Source organism: Vidua chalybeata, chromosome 12 (assembly GCF_026979565.1).
Source record: "Vidua chalybeata isolate OUT-0048 chromosome 12, bVidCha1 merged haplotype, whole genome shotgun sequence".
In the NCBI taxonomy this organism is placed as follows: domain Eukaryota; kingdom Metazoa; phylum Chordata; class Aves; order Passeriformes; family Viduidae; genus Vidua; species Vidua chalybeata.
In genome coordinates this window covers 9,088,995-9,116,548 of record NC_071541.1, presented here as the reverse complement: position 1 = coordinate 9,116,548, position 27,554 = coordinate 9,088,995, and the positions used below count along the sequence as shown (strand labels likewise).

Below are 27,554 nucleotides of genomic sequence, written 5' to 3'. Positions count from 1 at the left end.
GCAGCAGAGCCTGGAGCAGCTCCCTGTGCATCCCCTGCCCCTGGCAGGCCCCAGTCATGGCCATGCTTCTGCCTGAGCTTGGCTGCAGCAGGACACACTCCCACTGCAGGCACCCAGCACTGGCCCCTACTTCCATTTCATTTTATCCTTTCCATTTTATTTAACTCATCTTTCCTGGACTCATCATGTCTGTTTTCCTCCACCATGGAATAGCCTCTTCCCACTTCAACCAACCTTCTTACAGCTTTCCTTCTGAGCACCAGCACTGCCACTGTGCAGCCTTCAGACTCTCTAACTCCCAAGAAATTCTCCCATATAACTATTTGTTTCTTCCCCACATAGTCAAATCTCATGTTTCAGCTGCACTTTTGCTACTGCAAGAACATTTTCTATTGTTTTGTCCTTTCCTCCCCTTCACTTTATAAGCCCATTTGAGTTCCTAATTTGCCATGGCTTTTTTCAGAAGCTTCTCCCTCTGGAGAAGTCTTTGTGTTTCTGAGACTTGGATTTTGATCCCAAGCAACTGGAATGTATTTTTCCCTTGTTTAAAGCCTCTCTGTAGGTAAAAACAGTTTTGCAAATTGAAATAAGATTTAAATCAGTATTTTTTTCTGTAGCAGATTTCTCCCTTTTGAGCATTGCTTTGATTTCCACAGTATTTCTTCTAAAGTTCAGCAGCAAAGTTTTGAGAGAATAGCAGCTTATTGCTTCTGCGATAAACTCTTATCTTTTTTATAATTTAATAACCCTGCCACTAAGTGGAAAACTTCTCTGTCAGTCTCTGTGCCTGTTACATAGCCTGGGAAGCAGCAATAACACTCACCCTGTCAGCTCTTAGGAAAGCTCAGAATAAACAACATTGCAATTAAAGCGTTTACATATCAGAGCCTCCTCCCTCCTTCCTCATTTCAGGCAATTTCATCAATCAACACTCTTCTCACTGACTATTTTTCTGTAGCTCTCTGGCAGGGTTCACTCAGGCTTGGGATGTTTCTCCTTGGTCTGGCTGAACACCATCCCTCCCCATCAGGATCCTGGACCACCTCCCCCTGCTGCCTGCCCAACGCCTCGACCTGGGCTCAGGTGGGTCAGCTCATCCTCCTCTGCCCCTTCCAGTCATTTCTTGTCTTTGCTGATATGGTTTCATGTCAGCCCAAGGCCAACCAAAATTACAAGCTTGAAACACCCTTTTCAATGAGACTTTTCCAATTTTCAGGATTCTTCAGCAGTAAATTTTTCATTACCCTGTGCTGGGCTTCAAAGTATTTGGTAGGTTTAGACCACACATGAAGTGAGTTTAACTTGAGAAACAAAGCTAAGCAGACAATAAACAGCTAAAATAGCTAAATAGAGAAAAAAGTCTATTTCTGAGCCAAGACCCCTTTTGATGCTGCATCCTGAAATCTAGTACTTGCCTAAGGGTGTTTTCAGATTAAGAGAAATCAGTCAGCTATTGAGGGGGGCAGTGAAGCAAGCTGGGCTGTCAAAGGTGCAAAGAAAACCAAGAGCAAATACTGTGCTTCCAGTTTTGATCAGATTTTGGTACTTGCAATGCTGTTTCTAATGGCTGTGTTCCTTCATATTGGAAACTGCTCAGAGGGAAAACGTTGTCAAATGGAAACTGCAGAGCAATAGGGGCAGAATCACTCCTGATATGCTCTGGGCTGCATTTTGCTGTCAGAAAAAGCTCCATTTCCTTTATCTCAAAGAGTTGAAATACTCTGAGGCAGGGAGGAGATTGAGGGAGACAGGCCTTAATTACTTTCTTCTTTCTTGTATGATTAAATATGAACAAAAGAACTACTGCACTGCATATCCCCTGCACTGAGATCTTACTGCAAATGCAGAGACAGAGCCAAACTTTGCCAGCAGTCTTCTCATTTTATCAGCAAGCCTGTGTTCTGCACGTCAAATTCTGCTCAGGATGACAAGAGAAATAAACTCTACAAAATCCAAATAAGGGCCTGACAGAGCTCAGCCAGACAGCGAGCTTGATTAATAATTAAAAATAATACTTTGAACACTAAATGGTCTTTCATGTTCCTCTGAGCCGTAGTATAAATCTAGACTGAATCTTTTCCAACAGGTTGGCATTAGCTGTGACTCAGAAACGCCAGTCTCCTTTAAAGAGGTGTGAAGAGAGAGAGGAAACAGGTTTTTTCTCTGTGTGCTGCCTACAGCTTCTTGCTGACTGCAGGTTAGCCTCAAGGACCTGACATTGCTTAAGTGTGTGGGAAAGGGAACCCCCACACACAACTGCAGATAACGTGGAGCAGCAGTGTGGGGACCAAGTGGCTGTGAGGTGACATCAGAAACTGAAATGTGTGGGTTTGAGGTGCACTCCTGGCTGCCATTTTTCACTTTCTCACTGTGCTGAAGCAAAAAAAGGCCTTTCTCAAGGCAGTTGGATTTGAAGTGAAACACGGCAGATGAATCCCCTCAACAGGAGGGAGCATGTGGGACCATGCTGGGCTTTGTGCCCCAAACCCTCTTTGCAGATGTTTTTGGAGAGCTCTGCCCAGCTGTGGTGGGGAGGTGTGGAAAAAACACTGACACATCTGTTTGATATGGTGTCAAAATGCTGTCAGAATTTTGGGGACAATGCTGTCAAAACAAATGCTGATGGACCTGACTGAAGATTGGTTGTAAAGGAAGCCGATGAAGAAGATAAGAAATGTGTTTGATGCAGGAGAGGAGAAGAAAGACTGAGAATTTCATAGAAAAGTAGAGTAGTGGAAATGATGACCCAGGAAAGTGGCAGAGTTTATTTGGGACAAGGGTGAAATAAGAAGCCAGAAAAAGAGCTGGTGTGGTTGAGCCACAGAAAACAGGAGAGGCTGGACATGTGATTCCACTGAGAAAGGGTAAGGAAAGGTTGGATCTTTCCTAGATGTGAAAGGAAAATGTGACTCCCAAGGCTACTGATGTAATTACTAGAGTCACTGAGAAAAAACCAACAAAAGGTCAGGGGAAGCAGCATCCTTTCAAGGCTAAATGATGCAAAACTGCACTTTCTGAGAAATATTTCCCACAGTTCAGGAATCCTTTGTAAACACAATTAACCATAGCTCTGATTGTGTGAAGAAAGAGAGCTAATGTTGTGTGGAAAATGCACACAGAATGGCTCAGAGAGAGTAAGAAATACAGAAATACAAGGATAGAGCAAGTAGTAGGGTGTAGCTGCAAGTACAGACGTTATCTACTTAAAGCCAGGTATGTTAACACCACTGAGCACAGTTCTGCAGCATATGGTAATATTTCCACAGGCAAAAAGTAACACTAGACTCCCTGGAGCAGGCTCTGCTCTTCTGAAATAATTAGTGTAAGGTTTAAAAAAAAAAGCAAAACACTGCTAACTCACATAATCAGGACAAGAGGCTTGTGTTGCAGACATGGTGTTTATTCAAGGACTCATTAGAGTAAGCAAGAGGCTTCTTAATTGCAACAGTGTGAAGGGAGGAGAGATTCCTGTGGGACAGACAAATTACAAGGAATTTACCTGTCTTGTGCAAATTTGTCTGCCCTTTATCTTCCTGCTTCTCAAATAGCTCTCCAAGCGCTGTGGATAACTGGTGTCCATAACTGGTGGCCATGCATGAGCTTTGAACCCCCTCTTCTTACTGGCAGCTGCACAGAGGGCTCCAGTGAAGTCCACAGAATGTTTGGTGCAGATATCCAAAACCTCTCTTGTGACAAAGGGTCTGGGGGCTCTTGAGATCCTGTCACTGCTGTCCCCGTGGGTTGGGGCTGGTTGCTGTAGTGCCTGCAGGCACACGGGAGGGAGGCTCTGTGCTCACAGCATTAACACAGGCATTTGCCTATGTAAATTGATCTTTAATCCCCTGCCTGTGTGGTGCTGGGTACTGGATGTGACGCAGTGAAAAGCAGCACTGGACTACCCTAAAATCAATGTACAAGTCCACCTCCATTTACAGATGGATTTTGCAACAATGACTTCTGATGTTGTGTTTGCAGGTCCTGATCATACAAACCAAGGACAGTGGCCCCAAGCATTTGCTGCCTTCAGCAGAACCCCTCCCACTGACATTGGCCTTCCTGCCATCTATCTTATTTTAACCCACCAGATGATAATGGGAAGCTCCTTTTGGCTGTAGCATCGTCTCAGTACCTGCAGGACCACACACATGGGTCAGCCTCTCCTGCCCAGAGCCTGCTGTGAGTGCAGGGTCCTACCTGCAGCAGCCCATGAACCTCTGGGCTCCCGGAGGCCGGAGCTCTCCTCCCTTCCAGGGGGCAGCTGCTCCGAGTCCATTTGATCCAGCGGCATTGCCCGCCCGGTGTCGCCGAGGCAACATGATCCCCAGGGAAGTGGGATGTGTTGCCATAGCAACACGATGCTCTTGCCTCCTGCCTCCTTCCGTTGACACCACGGAGGGAAAATCTGGGGCTGCTGGAAGCACTGAGTCCTATCGGGGATGAAAAGTTGGGGTGGCCAAACGATCATGGTTAAACCAGACATAAACACCTATTTCTAACCCCAATTATAAGCAGTTGCAATTAAAGGCTCTGGCTGCTGTTGCAGCAGCTTTGCCAGTGCTTGCATTAATGCTCTGCTCTGAATGAAATCATTTATGTCACATTCCTTTATTACTCATGATCACATGTTTTGCTTTATAGTTAAATTATGAATAATCCAAGCAGGATACATCTTAATGATGCTGTCATTCTTATTCTGGATGCATTGATTCAGCAGGTTCTTTCAACACAGACTCTCTGACAGTTAATGTAATGAGCATTTTTAAATAACAGAACACTGAAAGGAGAAAGGGAAAGATGTGACTGTCCATAGAAACTGATGACTGCTCCTTTTCCAGAAATGGTGGAAAATACTGCTTCACTCTCCTCTGACTTTCACAGGAGAATTTCAAGGCTGTTCTAGCTCTTTTTCTGCAGGTTTCCTGCTGTTCCAAGGCAAAGATCTATTATTTTCACACTAGTAACTTCCACCAGCTGGCAAGGACGGGACCCTGCTATATCAGGTATCACCAATTCAAGAGAGAGCTCACCTAGGGCTTATGAGACATTGAGGAAAGGCTGGAAATAAAAACACTGCCAAAAATCATGGAGCCCATGAGCCCCCTGGATACACAGAGTCCATCATGGACAGAAGCTGTGTCTGGTGTGCACCCTCGAACCAGTTGTCTTTTCCTGAAGCTGCAACACAAATATTAGGACAACATATCTTGTTAAGCTTTCATAATATAATTTATTTGGAATAACTGCCTTTGTGAGCAGATAACAATGGAAATGATCCAAGTACGAGTGTACAGGGTGTTTTCAGAGTAGGGAAGGACTTCACATCAGTCTAGGACCAAGCATGGTGTGGCTGTGACTCTGGCACAGCCCCTGTGTGCACATCCCAACAGAAGCACTTCAGGCTGACTGAAGGAGCAGGAGGAAGTACTGCAAAGGAAGAGCTGCTCACAGAGCAAAGTGTACAGTAATGCATGATTAATTGCTCACTGCCATTGTTCAAGATTTTGCAAAAGCAGAACAACAAATGGTTTTGGAAAAAACTTGGCATTTCTACAGTATAAATAAATAAATATGATAATAACTCTCACCATTTGAAGAATAAAGACACTTCTTTATTAAGTACCTTTCAGTGATAAAATAGAGTGTAAAAAAAGATATTTCTATCTTTGAAAAGACTCTTCTTTAATTAAATATAATTAGAATAATGCCTGACTACAAAGTACAATACTTTGTAAGATCTATATTGAATATTCATTGGTTCACAATTGCTTGTATGCTCTGAGGAAAGAGATACAGATTTTAAATATTTTGTAGGTATTTACAGAAAAAAATTTTAAAAGGATAATATTTTTGCACTGCAAAGCACCGAAAAGGGCTCCTGGAGCCACTCAGAACACAGACATACCCCTGTATGTCTCTGTGTCTCTGATGTCACTGTTAGGAGTAGGGAGATTGCTGTGTTTGCACCATTGGTCTCACCTACTGGCTGACCTGGTAGGATCAATAAGAGCTCTTAAAAAGCACACAGGAGAAAAGTATTTTAAAATTTATAGATAAATATTGCCAGCACGGCTGTGAGGAATCTAAAGATCTTCCTGTACGGACACTAGGTGTCAATGGAGAGACACTTCAAAGCAACTGCAACAAAAGGCAGTGCTGCTGCATTCTCTAAAACCAGATTCTTCTTTTGCTCTTTTTCTAATGCAACTCTTCAGGGCTGATAGCCTTGAGAATTAAAGTCAAAACCCCTCTCAGGAGCAGCACTTTACACGGAACACCCATTCAATTAGTTTCATATGCAGACGTGATTTAAGTCATAGTTGAAGGCAGCAAGCATTTTTCAGCTCTACAAACCAATCATTTTTTTGCAGAGACTGACAAAGATGGATCTGGACATGGTGAGGTGGCCTTTTAATCGTCTTCCTTGGATGATAAGACCACCTGTTTCCTTGAATGAAGACATCCAAGCTGCAGTCAAACATCAAATACTTCTATAAAACTTAAGAACCTAAACTGAATTGGAAAACCAGCCTAGAAGTGAGAAGTTTCATATCTTCATTATCCTCCCCTGAGATACAGAATTCTCTGCCAGCATTTTCATAATGTACACCAAAGCACAGGATGTGAAGAATGACAGTAAAATAGAATAGGAACTGCTTACTGATTTTCTCTGAAAATTGGTTAACTGATCTTCATACTGCGCTATGAGTTTAATTAAAACAAGTGCTAACAGCTGTAATGAAGCCAACAAAAGGGTTTTCAGAGGGAAATATAAAAATTTGGGGATTTGGCGAATAAAGCTCATTTTTACTGTTGCAATTTACATTTAATACTGCAATTTCAGCACTTGGAATTACTTAACACACCATGCTGACCTGTAAAATGAGCTCTTCATTGTAGTATGGCCAATGTTTGTGTTCAGCACTTCTGTGCCCGGGATGGGTCTGTGAACACCAAAGGGCAGGACACAAACACTGAGAACAGTGAAATGTGTCAATGGCTTCTGGTGGACACAAGACACATGGCCAAAGAGCAAAGGAGCTGTGGCTTCTGTCTCAGTGAGAGATCAGGTGCTGCAAGAGGACAGAGAGATCTGGAAGGAGGCTCAAGGTGTCCCCCCAGGGGAGATAAGCAAGATGGGGTGAGGGATAGATTGTGGATATAGGGTAAATCTCAGAGGTGAGGGGAAGGGCAATTGTTATTTTACAAGCATCTAGTGAAGATACATGACAAATGGGCAAGTGCCAAATGTGAGAAATGGTTAATAACATTCAGTCTACAAAGGGGACAACAGAGATGTGAAAACAGGAGCTGTAGCAACAGTGACAAAGCTATAAATGTCTGGGTAGTGGCAGGTTGGGACCCAGTACAGAAATGCTCATAAACTGAACTGTGTCAGGTAGAAATGTGAGAAGATGAGGAGGGGACAAGTTTGTACATACAGCAAAAGACAATTCCAGATTTTAAAGCAAAGGCTCAAGGAAGAAATAAATTTCAGATCTCTTTGTGTGACAAACCCCTCAACATCAATAAACTTGTGTTTGAACAGGTTCTGCTGGAAAACACAGACAGCAATTGATAGTTTGGATTCAGATTAGTCTTTGAACAAGTCACAGGGAGGTTAATTTTCTTTCTTCTCTTAAAACAAAGCAATCTGAAAACCTTCTATCTTTATTTAGTAGCAATGTCTGTGTGCTCTAAGGCCAACATAACCCTCCAGCAGGATCAGGGCTACCCAGTGAGTGACTGGAAACCACAGACACGCAGAAAGGTCTGTTCCCACCAGTTCCCTCTGCCCAGAATTCATACCAACCTATGTGGAGAAGGTCTTAATGTAATGTTTTCAGTGCTGGGGCCAGAAACGAAAGTACAACCAAAATGGGTACAGCTACCACTTTGTATGCAAGAGAACCAAGGGCTCAGCTAAGTCCTTATTTGAATATCCCCTGTTTACACAGCAGTGCCGTTGCTTAGGGCTCCTCTGACGTGAGAACCATAAACTCTACATCTGCTATATAATGTTACTCAGGGTAGTTTAAACAACACGGTCATCCCACACGTCTTATGTCACAGATACTACTTTTACCTAGATTCAAACACGTGCTGCTTTACATCACAAGTATGACATGATAGTCAGAAGTATTTCTTTTTGCATCTAGATAACATCTAGGTCAGATGATTTACAAAATCAGGTATTTTAAGGCTGGTGTTTTCTACTGCCTGAAAATTTGTAGTTGTTACCAACAGAATCAGTGATTTCTGTGTTCATAAACTAAATGACACCAATGAAAATCAGATCATTTATACAGATGTTTCTCCCAACTTGATACTTTGACATTTATCAACAAATGCAGCAAGTTATCTTTCTAAGAATTATACAAAATATTTTTTATGGACTAAAGGTAGTGTCAAGGTAACAAATTTCAAGCTGACACAAGTATTTATATGTATTTATTTAAAAAAAAGGTTGATTTTTTCTCCTGTCTTTGCACTATTGATAGACAGTCCCATATGATTTGTTGAAATATACAGTACTCATGCTATTCACTCTAAAAGCTAACAAAAATACATACTAAATCTTACTTACTGTCACAAGCAAAGTTTGGTTTCTGAGGTTTAGCACTTTCTTGAGAAGGAACCACACAGAGGCAGGAGAAGCAGTTTCATCTTCCACATGGTGTTCAAGGATCTCTACATCCTGGTTGTTAAGCCCAGGATCACTTGTTTGTTACTATTACTCCTGGTAAAATGCAAACTCAGAAGGTTTGTGTACATTATGTACAAAATTGTATGATGTTTATGCACATTTGCAGCAACAGGAGCAAGCAGTGGGTAGAAAAACATTTGAATGTCAAACACAGAAAACTTAAAATGCAAAACTCAGCATGTTCTTTACAATGAGGGTGGCCAGCCATGGGAGAAACAGAGCAAGGGAAGTGGGATTTTTTTCATCTCTTTATATCTTAAAATGAAGACTGGATACATTCAGTTCATAATGATGTGGCAGCCAAAAAATCTAAGGAAAAGCGTTAGAGAACAAAACAGACAGAATCATTTTTCTGCTGTGTAAAACCAGGGTGAGCCCACATTTTGGGATGTGGAGACCAGAACTGCACACCGTGCTCATGAAAGGCACAGAGAAGCTGAGCAGCTACAGAAAGGAGCATTTCATGTCATCCTGGGGAAGCAGCTGCTTTTGGAGGAGAGACCAGTAGGACTGGCAGATCTTAATTTTGAGAGGGCTGAGGTAAGATTGAGGTTTACAAAATCACGAAGTAGCAAATAAAACGCAGGCAGAAACATAATTTGCCAAACCCTGCAATACCAGGAGTAGGAGGAATTTGGTAAATATGGGAAGAGTGCTCCAGATCTTAGAGAAAGAAGTGCTGCTTTATCTAACAGGTATTTAACTTCTGGAACTTGCTGCTGTGCCAAACCTTGGTCGCTGGCTTCAGCACCAGGGGGATGTGGAAAACGTGAGGCTGTGTTCACTAATAACTGCCATCGGAATATTTAGTGTTTTCTTGCATGATCCTTGTATGGAATTTGAAGGGAAGTATAATTAATCCAAGATGTACATATGTTTATATAGTGTCTGAGCTCTGGCTGGTGCTGACAGGTTTATGAGAAGTGAATTATTACTCGTTATAAAAGGATTTATTTTACTTTTTAAGGAGCCAGTCAGGAAGTTTAATCTGATTATTTTTCCTCAGTGCAAAACTACACAGACTATTTTGCTTTTTCTGCTGGCAACTTTGCAGCTCCTGCCTGAGCAGGACAAGCACTAAAGTTCCACAACAGTTTCACTAATGACACATCAAAGTCACACAGATCTGGGTAGAACAGGCAGAATAAAAGGAAGAGACTTCACCACTTGGGAGCACAGACATGTGGTATATATGGGAATAGCTTTCAGCCACTAAGAAATTATTAGGAGAACTATATACTGAAATATATCTATTTTGATGGGAATACTGTGGGGACCAGCTTCATCAGCTACACAAGTCTTATCTAACTCCATACTGGGTGCTGAATATGTCATGAAGCCAGAGGAAAGAAATTGCACTGGTCATGCTGCCTGAATTAAAAATGTTATTATAAAGGGGATCAAATTAAGGCTGCAAGTGCGTTTTCTAATTTATTTTCTAACATTCTTTTAATGTGAATGCTTATTATAGTAATAATTTTAAAAGTTATGCAAATTCAGGGAGAAAGAAAGCATATGATGCACTCTCTGTATGCACAGCAGGCACTGTAACAATTAACTTGATCACCGACAAGCTTCTTGCATATTTGTGCCTTCTGTTCTGATGTTTACCAAAAAAAAAAGTTTTTTAAAGAAACAGGATAAACTGTGGTGGAAATCAACTTGAAAATGCACTTTGTGTGACCTTGGATGCTTTTGATTTTGTCCGTTGACCTTCAGGAAGAGAATAAACAGAGCTCTGCTCTTTACTTTCCCCTGAAGCTGATTAGTTGTGTGTGGACATATAAATATCAGAAGGCCAATACAATGTAGCCCTTCAGAGACTTAACAATATTTTCTGTTAGCACTTTTTTTTTCAAATAAATAACCAGGTTTATATTCACAGACACAAATGACACAAAATTATCAAACATTAATAGTAAATACAAGAGCTGTCTAGTACCAAAAGCAGGCAATTGTAAGGTGGCTGGCTGTTGTGCAAAAAAGTGGGAAAGAACAATAAGTGTATTCCCTTGGAATTAGACTTTCCCTTTCTTCCTTTTAACCTTCTTGCCATTGCTTTTTACTGTTATTTTGTTTTACCATTTTTACAGAATTTTTAAAATTTCATTTTTACCTCTTCATCATCAGCAATATCTTCAGCATCCAACCAGCAAAGATCTCATCAGAAATCTTAATTTTATGGGGGGACTAACCATAGTTTTCTCATTGATCAGAATCTTTCACTCTACTAGTTCTGTCAGTAGCTAAAGTACATATATTGAGCAGTGAAATGTGCTCTTGTAATGTTTGAGACCATCAGACAGATAATAATGGTAGGAACGGCAAATGAAAAATCAGTATCAATTATCTTTTGAAAAAGGCAGTAGACACAGCTGTTGTTCTTGCTGTAGAAAACAATAGAAATTAAGAGCAACAGCTTCATACAAAATCTTTGGATAAATTGCTAAAGTATGGCAAATCTACCTTCTGTGCTTTTTAAAATTTTTTTTCACTTCGTATGGATGCATAATGTAATCTTACTCCAGATGAAAATATGGGAGCTGTATTACAAAGAACACCTTTATGTGCCATGAGATTCGCAACTGGCCTCCGTCAGCGGGAACGGTCAGGAGAAGCACTGGATGCGGTGCTGCGGCACCGCCGCCGTGCCCTCCGTGCAGCAGCGATGAACAGGCTGCCTTTATCTGGGAGTGCAGCGAGAGCCATCTGGATGAGCGAGGGGACTCTGGCACGCCAGCAAACAAAACCAAAACAACACAGTACGCTGCCTCAGCCAATTCTGGGCTTCTAAGTGAAATTTCATATTTTGAGAATGAGTTGATTTTTGCTGTTTTGTTGTTGAAACAAAAGAAGAATTAAATAAAAATATGTATGCTGACAACACGCAGCGGTGTCACTAAGCCAACATCCGTATTCTCCTTGAGTCATGTTTGCACAAGTTTATTTTGTCCCAAGACGAGCTTCCCAGCAACGTCAAACCTTAAGGGCTGATGGCTCCACTCCATGCAGCCCTTGGGCATCTGCCAAACCTCCCTTGTACACACAGATAACAGGTTTTGTACAACAAACACAAGCAAAAATCTGAATAAAGCGCATTTAACGGCATATGAATGGGTATCCCCAAAGCTCACGTGTATCAGCAATTGTGTGGGTGATGAGGCACTGGTGCAGGTCGTGCAGAGTTGTGGATGCCCCATGCCTTCAAGGCCAGATTGGATGGGGCCTGGAGCAACCTGGTCTAGTGGAAGGTGTTCCAGTCCATGGCAGAGGGTTTGGAACTAGGTGACCTTTAGGGCTCCTTCCAACCCAAACCATTCTATGATTCTCTGTTTAATTTTTCTGCAATTCTTATCTGTAATGCTTTATTATTATCAGAGCAATACTATTGCTACCCTTTCAGACTATATCAGGGCTCTATTCAGTGTTTAGCAAAAGGTGTGAAGACCTTGCACTGACTTAAGAATTGTTCTCTAATGACATAATTCTGACAAGAACCTGGGGGTCATAGGTCCTAAATCTAACTCCAACCAAGAACTGGATGGAAGTTCGATTGGATCTGATCCAGGTCAAAAAACCCTCGTTCTCCTGCTCCTGTGGGAGCTTTGAAACACCCTCACATGCTCCGTGAGGAAGGAGAACCTCTGTCCTTGGCACTGGTGAGGCCACACCTTGACTGCTGTGTCTGGTTCTGGGCCCCTCTGTTCAGGAAGGACATTGAGGTGCTGGAGTGAGCCCAGAGAAGGGAATGGAGCTGAGGAAGGGTCTGGAACACAAATCTGATGAGGAGAAGCTGAGGATGCTGGGGGTGTTTAGCATGGAGAAAAGGAAGCTCAAGAGGGATCTTATTGCTCTCTAGATGTACCTGAGAGCGTAGCCAGGTGGGGATCGGTCTCTTCTCCAATGACACCCACAAAAGGACAAGAGGACGTGGCCTCAAGCTGTGCCAGGGGAGGTTTAGGTTTGACATTAGGTGGAATTCTTTCACAGAAAGGGTGACTAAATAGTGGAACAGGCTGCCCAGGGAGGTGGTGGAGTCACTGTCCCTGGACGCGTTTAAGGATTAAAGACTGGACGTGGCACTCAGTGTCATGGTCTAGACACGACGGTGTTTGGTCAAAGGCTGTACTCAGTGATCTCAGAGGTCTTTTCCAACCTAGTTGTTCTGTGATTCTGACAAGAAATGAGTGTACGGGGTCACCGATGTGAAATCAGAGAAAAATAAAAACGCAGCAGCGACGGCGAGGAAGAGCCCGCCTGACCTCCATCCCTTCCCACATCCCGCCGCCAGCTTTGGCCCAGAGGTTTCCCAACACCGCTCACACCCGGCCCAACCCGCCGCGACCGGGGTTTAACGGCTCCGGCGGGCGCAGAACGGCGGGCGCCCATCAGCTCTCCAGAGAGCGGAACCATCCAGGCACGCACCCAGTGACCCGACCCATCCCGTCCCGTCCCGTCCCGTCCCGTCCCGTCCCGTCCCGTCCCGTCCCGTCCCCTGCCGAGCCCCCCCCTCTCCCCGCTCCCGCCCCGGCCCCGCCGCGCCCCGCGCTGACGCACGAGCCCCCCTCCCCCGCCCCCCGGCCCCGCGCACGCGCGGCCGCAGCCCCGCGCCCGCTCCCGCGCCCGCTCCGCGCCTGCGCCGCGCGGCCGCTCCCGCCCCGTCCCGTCCCTCCCCTCCGCGCCCCGCGGCTCGTGTGACCGGAGCGGCGGGAGTCGGTCCGCGCCCGTCTGGGAGGCCCTGAGCCCGCACCGCCACCGCCACCGGCACCGCCGGCCGCGGACGCGGGGAGGGACGGACGGAGGGAGGGAGGCAGGCAGGGAGGCGAGGGGGCCTCCCGGGTGTCCGGCACCATGAGCATCGAGATCCCGCCGGGCCTCACCGAGCTGCTGCAGGGCTACACGGTGGAGGTGCTGCGGCACCGGCCGTCCGACCTGCTGGGCTTCGCCGCCGAGTACTTCGCCCGCCTGCGGGATGCCCGCGACCAGGAGGCGGGCGGCGGCCGCAGGGTGGTCAGTTTCGACGGGGAGCCCATGCAGACCGAGTCCAACGGCGACGAGGAGCCCGACCGTGGTGACGACGACTCCGACTCCGACTTCGAGCGTAAGTGCCGGCGCTGCCGCGGCGGGGGCGCCCGGAGCGCGGGGTCCTGCCGGGGGGTTGCAGCCCAGGGCCGCCTCCCCGCCGTGCCCGGTGCCGAAGCCGCCGCCGCTGGGCAGGGCGGGCAGCAAGGAGGGATTGAATGGGGGAGAGGCTCCGCCGGCTCCCGCAGCCCCGCGCTGCCGCCGCTCCCCGTGGGCTGCCGGCCGTGCTCCACGAGCCCCGGATGACCCCGACACTTGGGCCGGAGTGTCCGGCGCTGCCCTGGGCGGCCCAAGTGCCCCGGGGTCTGACCGGGTATCGCCGGGCAGCGAGCGCGCTGCCAAGCATGTGATAGGGAAGATCATGTGTTATTGTGCAACCTCTTCTGTACTTATCTTTACATTTCTGTCTTTAAATCATTGTGGACGGGAGGGGTTGGGATTTTTTCGCTGAAGCTGGGGTGGTTTATTGCCGCTGTTGAGTATTTAAAGTGGCTGTTACAAAGCACTGAAATAACTTTCGCTATTTAGCGACATATTAAAATTCAAAGCCACTTGTATATTGCTGTTTATACTGCCACTCTCGAAGATGGAAAAGATACTTAATCTGAGCTGGACAATGAAATGCGATGTGATACTGAATCTTTATTCTGTCAGAATTATACTGTGTGTTTTAGGCTATGCAGAGTGTTTGTAATTGAGCCTCAGTGTTAGAAGTTATTTAAAATGCCTGTGAATGGTGGTTCTTGGCACACCCAGAATTTTTTGGAAGGAATACTTTGTCATTATTAGAAGGTGGCTTAAAGGGGAGGGAAAGGTGAGAAAAGGCGTGCTTCCCCTGAACTTTCAGTGCCCTCGTTTGAAGGTCTTGTGCCCTTGACCTATAACGTAAAGGTTTCTGACTTTTATTGATAGAGGATCCTCTTTTAGACCAATTACTGGATGTCACCTTGTGGATGCAGTGTGCTCTTAACATCTACTCCCTGGTTAACAGTTTTAGAGTAACAGGAAGAAATTAAACTATGGAACAAATAATTGTTTTTATTATGGAAGCATTGAGACACCAGCTATTTTTTTTTTTTTTTGCAGCACTTTTAGGCTGGGAACTTCACAAATTGAAACATATCTTAAGCTCTTGAAAATAGACAAACAGGACATGGAATGTGCGAGAGGACAAGAGTGAAATGTACAGCCAGAATGAATTGAAAACCAGTTTGCAGTCAGTGTCTGGGTTTGGATGTGTTTTTCTCATGAGAGAGAAGTTGTGTTTAGGGCATGAAGAAGAATAGATGAAAGGTGAAGGGTGAAGATGTGTACACTGGTGGTGACTGAATTGAATTTAAGGGAATGTTCAAATATGAGCACAGATTTATGGAATTACAAGTGATTTTTTGCCCTGCAACCAAGTCAGCAGTATTTTCAAAGAAGTTAGAGTTTCTTGCAAAGTGTATTTTAAAATTAAACTCCACATTGGAAAAATTTCAGTAGGTAGTTCGATGTAGTTCTTAAAAATGTGCAATGTCCTTGTATTTAATATTTTTCTTAAAAAAAAAAAGAAACTAAAACACAAAAAAATCCCTCAGCTAACAGAACCAAACAAAAAACCCACTCCACCAGAAAGTCTAATGTCTTTGGGTGCAATTTTGCTATTTTGTGATCAGTTTACCTCGATTTGGGGTTTGAAATAATGTCTTCAGGGAAGTAAGTGTAAAATTTTCTTTCTGAATGTTGCAGCTGCAGCTGGAGTGATCTTCTGAAGTGAAATGTTTTCAGATAAAAATGTAAAAATTTAATGGTGCCATGCAGCTTTTCAAATGCAGCTTTACACAGCGAGGCTGTCCTTAGCAGAAGGGTGGTTCCTTTGCTTCATGTTTCTGCTTATCATCTTTCTATCTTAGTCAGAGAGAAAATTAAATTAACAAGGCTGGGCACTGTCACTTCTTGTAGTAGAGCCCTTTGTGCAAGTGCCACTGTCAGTAATTCTGTTTTGCTTCCTATCTGAAAACCCGTGCTGTTCCCCCCTTGTGGTTTCCCAGGAACAGTGCCATGTTCTCTGTGGCAGCAGGTGAGGATCCCTCTGGAGGGTCGGAAAAATGATTCTTTCTTGCATTGTTTAACAGTGACAGTCAACCATGGCTATGTGTTAATTAGGTTTCTGTTGTAGTGTTGTCTCTATCAATGAAAAATGTTAAATTTGAGGTTCTGATACCTGATCACTGTCATAGGTAGGACAATACTCGTGCCTTGTGGAAGACAAGATCCTGGGTGCTTATATCTGCTTAGTATTTAAAGAAGATGTGGAGATAGGGAAAGCATACACAATGAGAGGGTCAAATAATCTCCTTGGATGGAGCAGAATACTGTTTATAAAGACTGCAGTTTTCCATCTTAGGCAATTTAGGAAAGACTTCAGTGAATTTCACTGTGCTTTCCTAGGTTATGCTTTGTTACCTTTGAGTTGCTGTGACAGGTCAAATGGATCTTTTAAACATGTTTCCATGTCTGTTTATAAAGAAAAAGATGAAATTGAGCAGTTGTTTTTCCAAGTTATTATGTTATGGAAGCTTAAAGCTAGTTTAAATAATTGCCCTTACTATATATGTGTTAGGAGTAGGAAAGATCTTTAGAAATAATGTGCTTATCTTCGTGTGTGTGTGTGTCTGGCCCAGTATTAAATCTGTGTGTGTTGCTAGGCTCATCTGCACGCTCAGACTGAGATAACATTTCAGATAAGTTATGTGGGGTTTTTTGTATGCTGATGGTGCATATGGTGCATATGGTAATAGAAGCAAGAATAAGTCAGAGGGAAGTCCTGGCCTTTGGTGTAAGCCTTGTGGCAAATGTCTTCAAGTAGTCAGAGTGATGCCATAGTGGAACTCCATCCATGTGGTAAAAGTCACTGAAACTACCTAGGCTACAGGAAAAAAAAAATACTTTTATTCTCTTAGGATGAACACTCTTAGGTGATACTTAGGAAATTATTTCCAGGTTTATGTTTCCTGTCTGACCCCCCTGGAGTTTCATCCTTCATTTTAACTGTTTTTGTACATGTGATCAGAGGACATCAGGATGTGGCTGTTCATCAGAGTGCATTGTAAGGCATGTGTGAAAATAAAATGATGGTAGTTGTGGGGGAGCCCTCAGAAACAGTTATCCACTGGGTTGTGGCAGAGAATTTAAGAGACACAACGCTTTCCTTAGAGCCTTTATTTGTTTGGTATAACTGCAAAATTGAGACGTTGGGAGGGTTGGGAAAGGTACAAAGCAAGACCTTCAAAAATCAGCGTGAGAATGTAACCAAGGACAGATACGTATTCTTAAAGTGTGTCCTTGACCATGACACTTGTACTTTTAACAAGCAGGCTCTGATTGGATGTGTTAAGACTGCAATTAATGCCACAGAAATGGTCTGTTCACTGTTTGAATTACTGCTTTGGGAAACCTCCTGTTGAGGAGCTCACCTGAAGGAAGGCAGAGGCTCTGCTTCCCTGTTCCTTGAGACAGTTGCACTAAGGTGCTAAGTGCTGCACGATTAACTTGCTGCTTTGTCTTATTTTTTTGTAACAATAAAACCACCTGTATGTATTCTTGGAGGTATTAAGTATAACTAACCAGGGGACTAAAGTATTTTTGCGGTTATACTAATTTGAGCAACTCAGATGTTTCAGCTAATTACAAGTATTTTATTGCAAATAAAATTTTTCCTTCTCAGGATTTTGCCTTGATATTGAAAGAAAGATGATGTGCTTTTCAGCTGCCTCCTGAGCCAAAGAGAGCCCTTCTTAGTATTTTGCTTTTGAAATAATCCTCTTCAGTATGCTCTCTTGTTGGGACAGGAAATGGTGCATATGTATCTGGATGGACAGGTGAAAAGATTCTTTAGCTCTGCACTGAGCTTCTCAATTAAAATTCGAGGAGTTGCTAAATGTCATCTTTAAAACATCAGTAGAATATCTGAGCAGAAGGGAGTAGAGAAATGCTCGTTTACATCTTTAGATCTTGAATGTGGTACAGAATAAGAGTTCAGTGCATCTTTGAAATATTTAACTTTTTAATTGTTAATGGGAACACTTGGTATTAAATTAAACCTGTTTTAGATTGCTTATCTTCTTATTTTTAAGTATCATTTCCTTATGTTTTCTTATTCTGAATTGATGTTTTATGGAATTCCCCAAAAATCACTGTGTTATATCAATCACGATGCATTTATGCTCTGCTTACATCAATTCACAGGTTAGGCACAACTCCTTGCTGTTTCCCTGAAATAATTCATCCAACTCCTATAATTCAATAAATTTCATTGATGTTAAAACTTCTGCAGTATAGCATAAGAAGAATAGCAGTCCTTCTGAAAAATACTGGTCAAGTTTTCAGTTGTAAATCAGATTCAGTGCACATGTTGCTGTGAGTTACCATCTTTAAAATTAAAGTACTTCGAACTTTTTACTAGTGCTTTCACCTACCTACTTCATCCTTAACTGTTAATTAACTGGCAGGAAAGCACAGTAGCTCTATTCAAATGTGCATTATAAATTCAGTCCAAAGAGTAGCTACTGCATTTAAAATCTAGGTAGCACAGTGAGCACTCTCATAATGTGATAATTACTAGTTCTGCATAGGTTTTTTTAAATAGTGGTTATAACAAAGGTGTTTTATGCTCTCCTTAAGTAGTCTCTAGGTTTTTTAGGGAGGTAGAGGAAAAAGCTGGGTTAATGGTTGGCTTCAGTGATCTTAAAGGTCTTTTCCACCTTAAACAATTCTATGATCTGACTGCATTAAACCTTTGAATTTGGTATACAAAGAAAAGAAATTCACATTCTTGCTTTCTGTTCTAAAAGGTATGTTCAAGCAAGCCTAGTGACCAGAAGGTACAGAAGAAGCTTTAGAGTTTTATTTATTCTTTAATCTCCATCAATGACATGAAATCAATTGTAAAGCAAAGTATTAGTGATGCATCTGTGTTTTAAGAGGAATATATCTCTAAATTTAATTTTCTAATTATATTAATTTTTGGCAGCACAGTATCTTGAATGTGTTTAGCATAAAAATGTGAAGGACTACTGTTGTGCAGCTGCTATACTTGCACATGTCTTTGCTTTTACAGAGGCAGCTCTTCATGACTTAAATCTGAAGGATTAAGTAGAGTAGCTGCTGTTAGTACTAATGGAACTTCACTCCCTCTATTTATCTTGTTCTCATGGGGGAATTTTGAAGATAAACTAAGTATTAAGGAAGACTGATTTTACTTCTTTTTAGTTGCTTGGACAGAGCATGTAAATACTTCTTTTTTTCCCCCCTGGAGGCCTTTTTGTTTCTGTGTTTGTTTATAACAATAAAATTGCTTTTCGGCATTTGTTCTTAAGGTTGCAATTACTGTATTACAAGGTTAGACTAGGAATTTTTTGAACTAAGTAATGTAGTTCTAAGGAAGCCAGCAATTGTAGCTCAGTGGGGCTTGAAGGAATGTTTCATCAGTAGTCCTCTGTACAAAGGAAATTTAATGAGAATGTGTATAATACGTCCTTACCTGAGATAGTAAAAGAAGTATGAAGCAAAGGGATAAAGGTGCTGACTGGCTGAGAAACAGAGAATTATAATGGGTTGACTGAAATTCAGATATCCCTGGATATTGCTAAATGTATATTGGTTTACATCAGGATGGATGAACTTCTATATTAATTATCAAAGCTAAGTTTCTTGCAATTTTGACACAGTACACTTAGACTTATTTGTAATGTTTTGCTGTCAGCACTGTTAATATTCCTGTAGCATCTATCAGATATTCCTTACAACCTCTTGAGAAAGATGCCCTCTTACTTCAGTTTGTAGTTAGTGGCTTGACATAATTGTTCTGCTTTAAGTGATCAGTATGCCCTAAAATGTGAGGAAGCATGCAGTGTTTTTTGTTTGTTTAAATTTTCATTTAAATATGTATATGTAGTCTGTTGTATACCAGTAACTTTTCACATAACTCTTAAGCTTGTTATTTTCTGAAAGAGCTTTAGATAGTTGCTGTAACTGTACAGATAAATTCTTGACTGTTTCTGCTCTGTTGGTGTCCTACAGTTACTCTGTGTACTAGCTTCTAAAAGAGCATAACTAACTATGAAGTGGGTAACTAGTCATTATAAATAATTGCTGAATTCTTAAAAGCCTGTGTTTCCATGTTGAAGTTTATTGTAAGAAAAGTTGTATGAAACTTCTGAAATTGTATTTTTCTAGCTGGTTCTAAAATTAAGCTAAAGGAAGATATTGTATATCAGTGCTAGATATTGTACTGAACATTAGCTTCAATTAAACTTTGCTATTTTTTGTTCATTTTATAAACTAATATTAGAATTCTGAGACAATTCTGTCAGTGTTCCCCTCATGCTAATACTGAAGTTTTCTTGTACCCTCTTACCTAAAATAGAACAATGGAGATCTCGGGGAAGAGGAGGAGACAGCAGAGAACAAGCTCACTTCAAGCTATTCACCAGTCAGTCATTAAAAATGTTAATGTCTGACAGAGCAGTTGCTCATTATTCAAATGAAGACTGGAAATGTAGCCAAGATGAGCTATGAATGTTTCCCACTGGCTTCAGTAACGTTTTCAGCTTCATGAATGATCATTCATATTTTCTTGTGAAAGAAGAGGGAGACATTAATAAATATAACTCAACAAATATACTGGTTCCTCTTTTAGAGGGATGTTATTCCTTCCTCTGTAATGGTCCTTTAGATTCCTTTAGTTATGGTTCTTTGTGTTCCGTGCCTGTCTTTGCATCAGTACTTCTTTGGTATGTAACAATTGTTTGGTGGTTTTTGACATGTCAAGATTCTTTGATTCATGTAGATTTAATTTTTCATGTCTTTATACACACTGATTACAGTGAAACAGAAAAGGGAAATAATAAACGAACATTGGTTAGAAAAGCAACTGGGGGACATTTGGGAAATCTGATCCTTTAATGCAAAAGCTTTTTTTTCTTTTAAAAATATGGATCTGGAAGAGGGGCCATTGGATAGAAACTCCAGGAATCCACTGTGCAGAACAAGCAGCTGTTTTGTGGTCGCTGGTGTTTTGCTGTGAGAGTTGTGGAGACGATGGCAGTGTTCTCTGCTGTAGTGGGAAAAATACTTACAAGAGAGAGGAGATTTAGAGGAAATCACACTGTCTTACAGTTTTCACACTGCTAGGATTTGGCCTCTGTTTCATAAATACGTGATAAATATAATAAAGGCCAGCATTTTATTAGTAGCAGTTTTGCTGTGAGTCCTTTCCATACAGGAGCATTTCTTTTGTGTAGAAATGGTAAATGATTGAGAGTGGCAGCTCTCTGTGCATAGATGTGGAAATTCCCTTTAGGGGAGAAAACATCTTTAGGAGCAGCTCTTCAAGGCATGAGGTATGGACTTGAAGGTATTCCTTCTGTAGCATTGCTTTTATTGTCATTTAAAACCTACAACAATCTTGGGGTTTATTTTGTAAGAAATGTTAAGGCACACTCTGTTCTGTCCTTTTATTCCTGTGGCTTGCAGAACAGCTTTGCTTCTGTTCAGAACTGGTCTCTAGCCTGCAGAGCTGGCATGATGTCAGCTTTTGGTGTGAGGTCATCTTACAGAAGTCTGGAACCCTACATTCCTTCTTGGGTATTAGTGAAGTCCAGACCAGGATGGTCAGATCAGGGGCCTGACCAGCAGAACTGAGCAAATTGTCACCAAATCCCACTGTGAACTGTTGTGTGAAGAAGGGTTAGGATTGCAGATTGGAGGGGAAGTGCACGTTCTCCCACCAGTCACTGTTCTGTCCTTCTGGATCTGAGTGTTGTCGTTGCAGAACATTGTAAAACCATGTGTGGAGTTTGTGGCGGGAATGAAATGTGATTTTTGGATGAGGATTGAGAAACTACTTTGTAGATTTCCTCTGTATTTTTGAATCAGCTGTAGTGCCAATTTCCTCATTCTTGGTGATTGCATATTGACAAACTGCTATAAAGCAGGATGTCACAATGGCTCTTCATTTCCATTTTGGTTCTTCCTCCCTTGGGACAGCATATTGTTTTCTGCTTCCTATTGAGAAAACTGTGTTCCATAGAAGAAATTTAAAAAAAAAACAACCACAAATATTTTTGTGTTATTTTTCCTGGTGAGGCTCCAGTAAACATTTATTTTTGTGGCAACACTTGTGCTAATTATGATAGTTCAGGAAGAATTGCTTCCTCAAGGACATCTGTAGTGAAGGAGCTGGTCAGTCTCTGGTTGTCATGGTATAGGGGTACCTCTCTCTGAAAGATTTCTCCTGTACAGCCCTGGAATGAAAATTCTAAGGTTGAGTTACCCCTTTTTTATTTTTTTTTCAGAAGAAAGTAATTGTTCAGAAATAGTTTTTAAACATTTGATGTTATCAATGTTTCTGATTAAAATTTTTAAGTATTTGTAAGACTCACAGGGTTCTCAGGCTAATAATAATGAAAGATGGCTTATTAGAATAGATGAACATTTAGTCTTCTTTCAGACCTTTGGAGAGGGGTGGGGGAAAGATTCCCTGTGTAGTTTTGTTATAAAATGCTAAAAATTAATCCTATTCAGAGTGGGGATATTTAGAAACCAATTTTTGTAGTGTTAAACATCACTGGACACAATGTTTTTAATTCTAATCTTGAGATCATGTAACTTTGATAAAAAGCCATAAACATGACTAGTATTTTTTATGAGCATCTCTTAAATCCCTGTGAAGTAATTTTAATTTCTTACTGCTGGAAACATGTAATTATTAACTGCTTTACCAATTTTTTCATAGCACTATGAAATAATATAACTTTGCATGATGTGTACTGATTTTGCTAGTGGTTTTAGCTTTTCTTAGCTTTTCATAGCTGGAAGATCTGCAGTGTGTACATTTGTTGTGAAGCACTGTGTGACTCGGGGGAGTTGTATCCTAGAAGTTCTGCTCCTAAAAATCAATTCATCTGGAAGCTGAACCATGCAGCACTTGCCACCTGCTGTGCCTCAGTTTGGTCAGGGAATTTTTTATCGTTGCATCCAAATATTTTCAGAATGAATTTGTCCAAGCCTCTTGCTGAGACTTCAGACATCCATGAGCAGATTTGGCACAGTGCTCAGGAACCTGGCTCAGTGGTGGATGTAGCAGTGTTGGGTTTGTGGTTGGACTCAATCAATTATCTTAAAGGTCTTTTCCAACCTAAATGCCTCTATAAAGAGGATTTTCCCTGGTCTGGGTACAACACACTGATATTTTTTACTACTATCCCTTCTTAGGATGCAGAGCATATGTCTGTCTTCACCCTTCCTCTTTCCCAAAAATCCTCTTCCTGTGAAAGTGCACAGGATGCAATTACTGGAAGTGTGTGTGGGGGGCTGTCTTGTCAAAATACATTTTCACATGGAGCTGATTCTTTTTACAGCTATATGTTGTAAGTAACTGTTGAATGTTGATATAATGTTGTTAGAAGTGTAAATCTGAAGGAAGAAAAGCTATGAAACACTTTATTTTGAGATACAGTATGGAAGTTGTTCTTGCTCATTAATTTGGTTGTCTACCGTAACCTAAAGATTGACCAGATTAGGAGATTAAACAGTTTTAAATTTTAAAACATACATATTTATAATCCACTCAAATTTATTTATGCTTGATTTGCTAAAAGGAGCTGTAACCAAATTATATCTCAATGAAAGAAGATTCACTTGTGAATTATTGATGAATATATTGTACTGGCAGTGAAGTAGTACTTCATGTTCTATGCTCACAATATCACAAAATTGCCAGAGATGTTAATGATGCTTCTGTAGAATCCCTCATACTCTTGTGTATGTCCTGCCTGATGAGTTTGTGTCACCCCTCAGTCCTCTGGCTGCCACCCTCCTGCAGAGCTCAGCCTGTGCTGGCTGCTGGAGAGGCGTGGAAGCACTGGGTGCAATTCACATTTTGATGTCATTCACTAGAAAAGCACCAGACAAGAAAATGCTCATGAATTGTGGAGTCAGTTGTGCTCACACAGAGGATCCTGCACCTTACAGATGAGGGAAAGCAAGGCAGAAAACCTGGTGTCCAGTGTTGTGACTCTCATAAAATCCAGTGTACCTCTTCTATCATTACTGTAGATAAATCTATATATAGCAAGGACACAAATTGTGAGTGGTGTGGGGGTTTTGGTGTGGGGTTTTGTTTTGCCTTTTTCTTTTTTTTTTTTAAACTGGAAAGCAAATCACTTCAGTTCCAAGTATATGTAGAACTTCTTAGAAGCAATTGACCAATGGCTTCTGGTTTGGGTTATTAAAAATGTGGTGTGGTATATTATACAATTTTTTTTCTGAAAATTTTTAACATATCATTATATGGGAACACTAATTCTTTGAATAAATTTTTTATAATTTCACAGGTCAACAACACATCATCAGTATTTTTTAAGCACTTAATATAAATCCTCCAAAACTGTAAAAATCAGACTTCCAGAAGAATTGAGTCAGCTTTTTAAATTGTTGCTCTTTTGAGAAAGACTGGTTTGAGAAAGGCAATTTACAAACTGTTCAGGCAAGAATGAGCCTTCAGGGGTGATTACTTGTGCAGGATAGAGTGCTAAATCCTAGAAAGGTCATAGCTCATCAGCTGATAATAGATGCCTTTTGTGACACTGGCTAAGCTGGCTGATACTCCTGCTGAGGTTTGTACAGGATGTGGATTTTTATGTGGCATTATAAGACTAAGAAGTACTTTGGTATATTGCAGTAATGTCAATACTGAACATCTTTAAAAATGCCCAAGAAAGTGCTCAGTTTGCAGTTATGAAGAATGTGCCCATAGTAAGAATGTGTAGAAGCCCAGGCTGTTTATCAGACTTGCTCTTCCTACCTTTCTCTCCTTAAAAAGATGCAGCCAAACAAATTAAACCCCAACAGCCCAAAATCTGTGCAGTGGCTGTGTCAGAATTTATATTTACCTACCTGGAAAAAGGATGCCTGAAACTAGATGCATCTACCTGCAGATGAATTTTACTTCTACTTGCATTGGAAGTTGAACTGGAAGCAGTGCATGAATTTTAATGAACTTGAGGATCTTTGTGGGATTAAAGAATGGTTGAGTTTGGAAGGTGCCTCTGGAGGTCATCTTTCCTGGCCCCTTTTGTGAAGCTGGACTGCCTGTAGTGGTTGCCTAGGACCTTGTCCAGGTGGCTTTTCAGTATCTCACAGGATGGAGGCTCCAGAACCTCTCTGGGCAATTTATGCCAGTGTATGGTCTCCCTGGCAGTAAAAAAGTGCTTCATCATGTTCAGGTGGACCCTTTGTGTATTTGACTTTGTGGCCATTGGCTCTTGTCTTGTCACTGAGTGCCAGTGAGGGGAAACTGCCTCCATTGTCCTTCAGTTGCCTTTTAGGTATTGATAAGAACTCCTCTGAGCCTTATCTTCCCTAGACTGACAGTCCAGCTTTTCAGTCTGTCCTCACACCAGAGATGCTCCACGTCCCCTCATCTTCTTTATGGCCACCTCCCTGGACATAGCAACATTGCATCAGAAGCTGTCCAGAATACCCTGGAACCAGTGTGCCTTGCCTGGCACATACAAGTGTGCTTATGCCTTGAGTTAGATGTGGATGTGTGAGATTAAGCTCTGAATCAGCTTGAAGTGACACTTGATTGAAATTCCTTGTGCTCTTTTATTCAGATCAAATCAGATGACAGCACAACCTATTGCAGTTTTGTCTTATGTAAAAACACAGTAGGTTTCATCATTCAAATGTCAGCAGGAATTGGTAATGAAATACCAATCATTGGTAGTGAAGTGACCAGGCAAAGAACTGTGAGCTTTTATGTGCCTATTTTACCTGTGAGATGCTATTCTTAAATTTTACCTAGATACCTGTGATTAATCAGTTCTGAACTCAGCTTGACCTGGCAGGTAGAACATGCTGTGTAACACATGCCTGCTGGGTGTATGACACACCAGGCTCTCTCAATGCTGCTGGTTGTTTCTCTGAGCTTCAAATCTCTTGTTCCATATTTTTCTTCGAAATTGCTCTTTTGTAGAAGTAGTTCAGTTGTTTCATACTGTCACATGAGATACACCTGTGAGAGTGATTCACAGAGGCAAAAGGAAAAGCTTCTTAGACTGCATCTCATCCATAACTGCCCATGTTAATTTTTCTTTTCTGTTGTAGTCCAAACTTAAGCAGACCAGCTGCACATCACTGATGGAAAAGGCTAAGACCAGCCTTTTTTTTCCTTGGCATTAACACAGATTGGAAGTGCTGCTACAATCAGTGGTCAGTGATAGTTTTGTTGTGCTCTCAGGTTTGGGACTGAAACCTAGCTCTGCCTTTTCAGTTTCTTCACTTTTCTACCCTTCCATCAAATGGTGGCAGATCTGTGAGTGCAGGCTTGAGACTGAGGGTCTATGCATGCCCTGAACACAAACAGTTGTGTCTTCCCCTTCTGTATAACTCCCTTATCTGTGTTAGGAGCTGATCTGAAGCTAAGAGGATCCAGTAATCCAATTAGTCTGTCAGAGGAGGGCACTGGATCATGATGACTCTGTTCTGATGTTGCCTCTGCTTGCATAATTATTTTTGTGGCAGCATAACTGTGTACCTTAATGGCTTGTGGTCTTGAATTTTGGCTTTGTCTTTGTTATAGTACAGAGGCAAAGTGGTGGAATATAAATCCCCCAAGGAAATGTATATTTCATGAAAATCAAGTGTTGCTGTTCTTAGAGTTCCTTTGTCATTCCTACATATTGATAGACTGAAATTTCTTGCAATGTATCTGAGAGCAGTTTGTCAGTGGAACAGCCAGTTGCTTGTATTGCACAGAACTTTGGTTTGTGTGTATATACCTGCACACACAAAACGTACAGTTCTCTCTCTGTAGATTGCTGCTCACTACCCCATTTGTCAGAAACTTACAGCAGAGTACAAGCAGAAAATATGCAGGTGACTGGGAAAATGTAATTTTGTGTTACCATGGTGTGGCAAGAATTTGAAGCAAATGATAATGCTGTTGACTCAGGGTTGGGTGGATTTTTTTTTAATTCCGTGAAAAGGTAACTATATTGTTCATTCTAGAATAATTAGTCTGACATTGTAGGAAAGTATCTTAATTCACTGAGTGCACCTGTTAATTGATTTTTTATTCAGGTGCTCTTATGTCTTTAGCAATGCTTGAGTTTTAGATTTTTATAAATGCTTTCAGCTTTATTACACCATTTTGGTTGCACTGAAGTTCAGTTGTCATTGTCCCCTTTTGTGTACAAGTTAAATTTGCTTAAGTATCTATCATAGTGAAAAATGTGAGTGTTCAGTTGTATCAATTTGTTGTCTCTCTTTGAAAATTATGGCTGAATATGAACCCTATTTTGCTTATAAGTAGTTTAGGGTGCTAGTAAATTATATTAGTTATGGATATGATAGTCAATATTTGATTTCTCAAGATAGCTTTTATATCCTGATACTGCATTATTTAAAGACACTATCTGAATCAGTAGGACTTTATGCTGAGCCTGCCAAGCAGCTGCCAAGTGCAGATAGCCAACATTTACATTCTGTGTTGTGTGATGGTAGCTGTGACATGATTCCAATTAAAAGCTTGGTCTGCACACTGCAGATGTCTTCTGAATATTAATGTGCACTACAGACAGAGCAGATGGAATCTCCTTAAAATACAATGCAGTGAATGTAAAATTAAGGTTGTGTTTCTGGTGAAAACTAATAGGCAGTCAAAAGTTTTCATTTTTCTATGTTTTTCATTGCTAACCCACAAGAATATCTGTGCATCATC

General features: G+C 41.5%; 1 protein-coding gene and 1 long non-coding RNA gene across 2 annotated transcripts in view; one reads left to right on the top strand and one right to left on the bottom strand.

Moving 5' to 3' along the window:
* Window positions 1-3,379: 3,379 nt before the first annotated feature.
* LOC128794247 (uncharacterized) lies at window positions 3,380-4,617 on the bottom strand. Its single transcript, XR_008433033.1, has 2 exons — window positions 4,195-4,617; window positions 3,380-3,763 (listed from the first exon to the last, which is right to left on the bottom strand). It is a non-coding gene; the product is annotated as an uncharacterized LOC128794247 (long non-coding RNA).
* An 8,760-nt stretch (window positions 4,618-13,377) lies between these two features.
* PRKAR2A (protein kinase cAMP-dependent type II regulatory subunit alpha) overlaps window positions 13,378-27,554 on the top strand; it is a 57,511-nt gene continuing 43,334 nt past the window's right edge. The window contains exon 1 of the mRNA XM_053953632.1: window positions 13,378-13,805. Coding sequence (XP_053809607.1) covers window positions 13,556-13,805 — 250 coding nt within the window. The 5' untranslated portion in view covers window positions 13,378-13,555. The remainder of the gene's footprint in view (window positions 13,806-27,554) is intronic.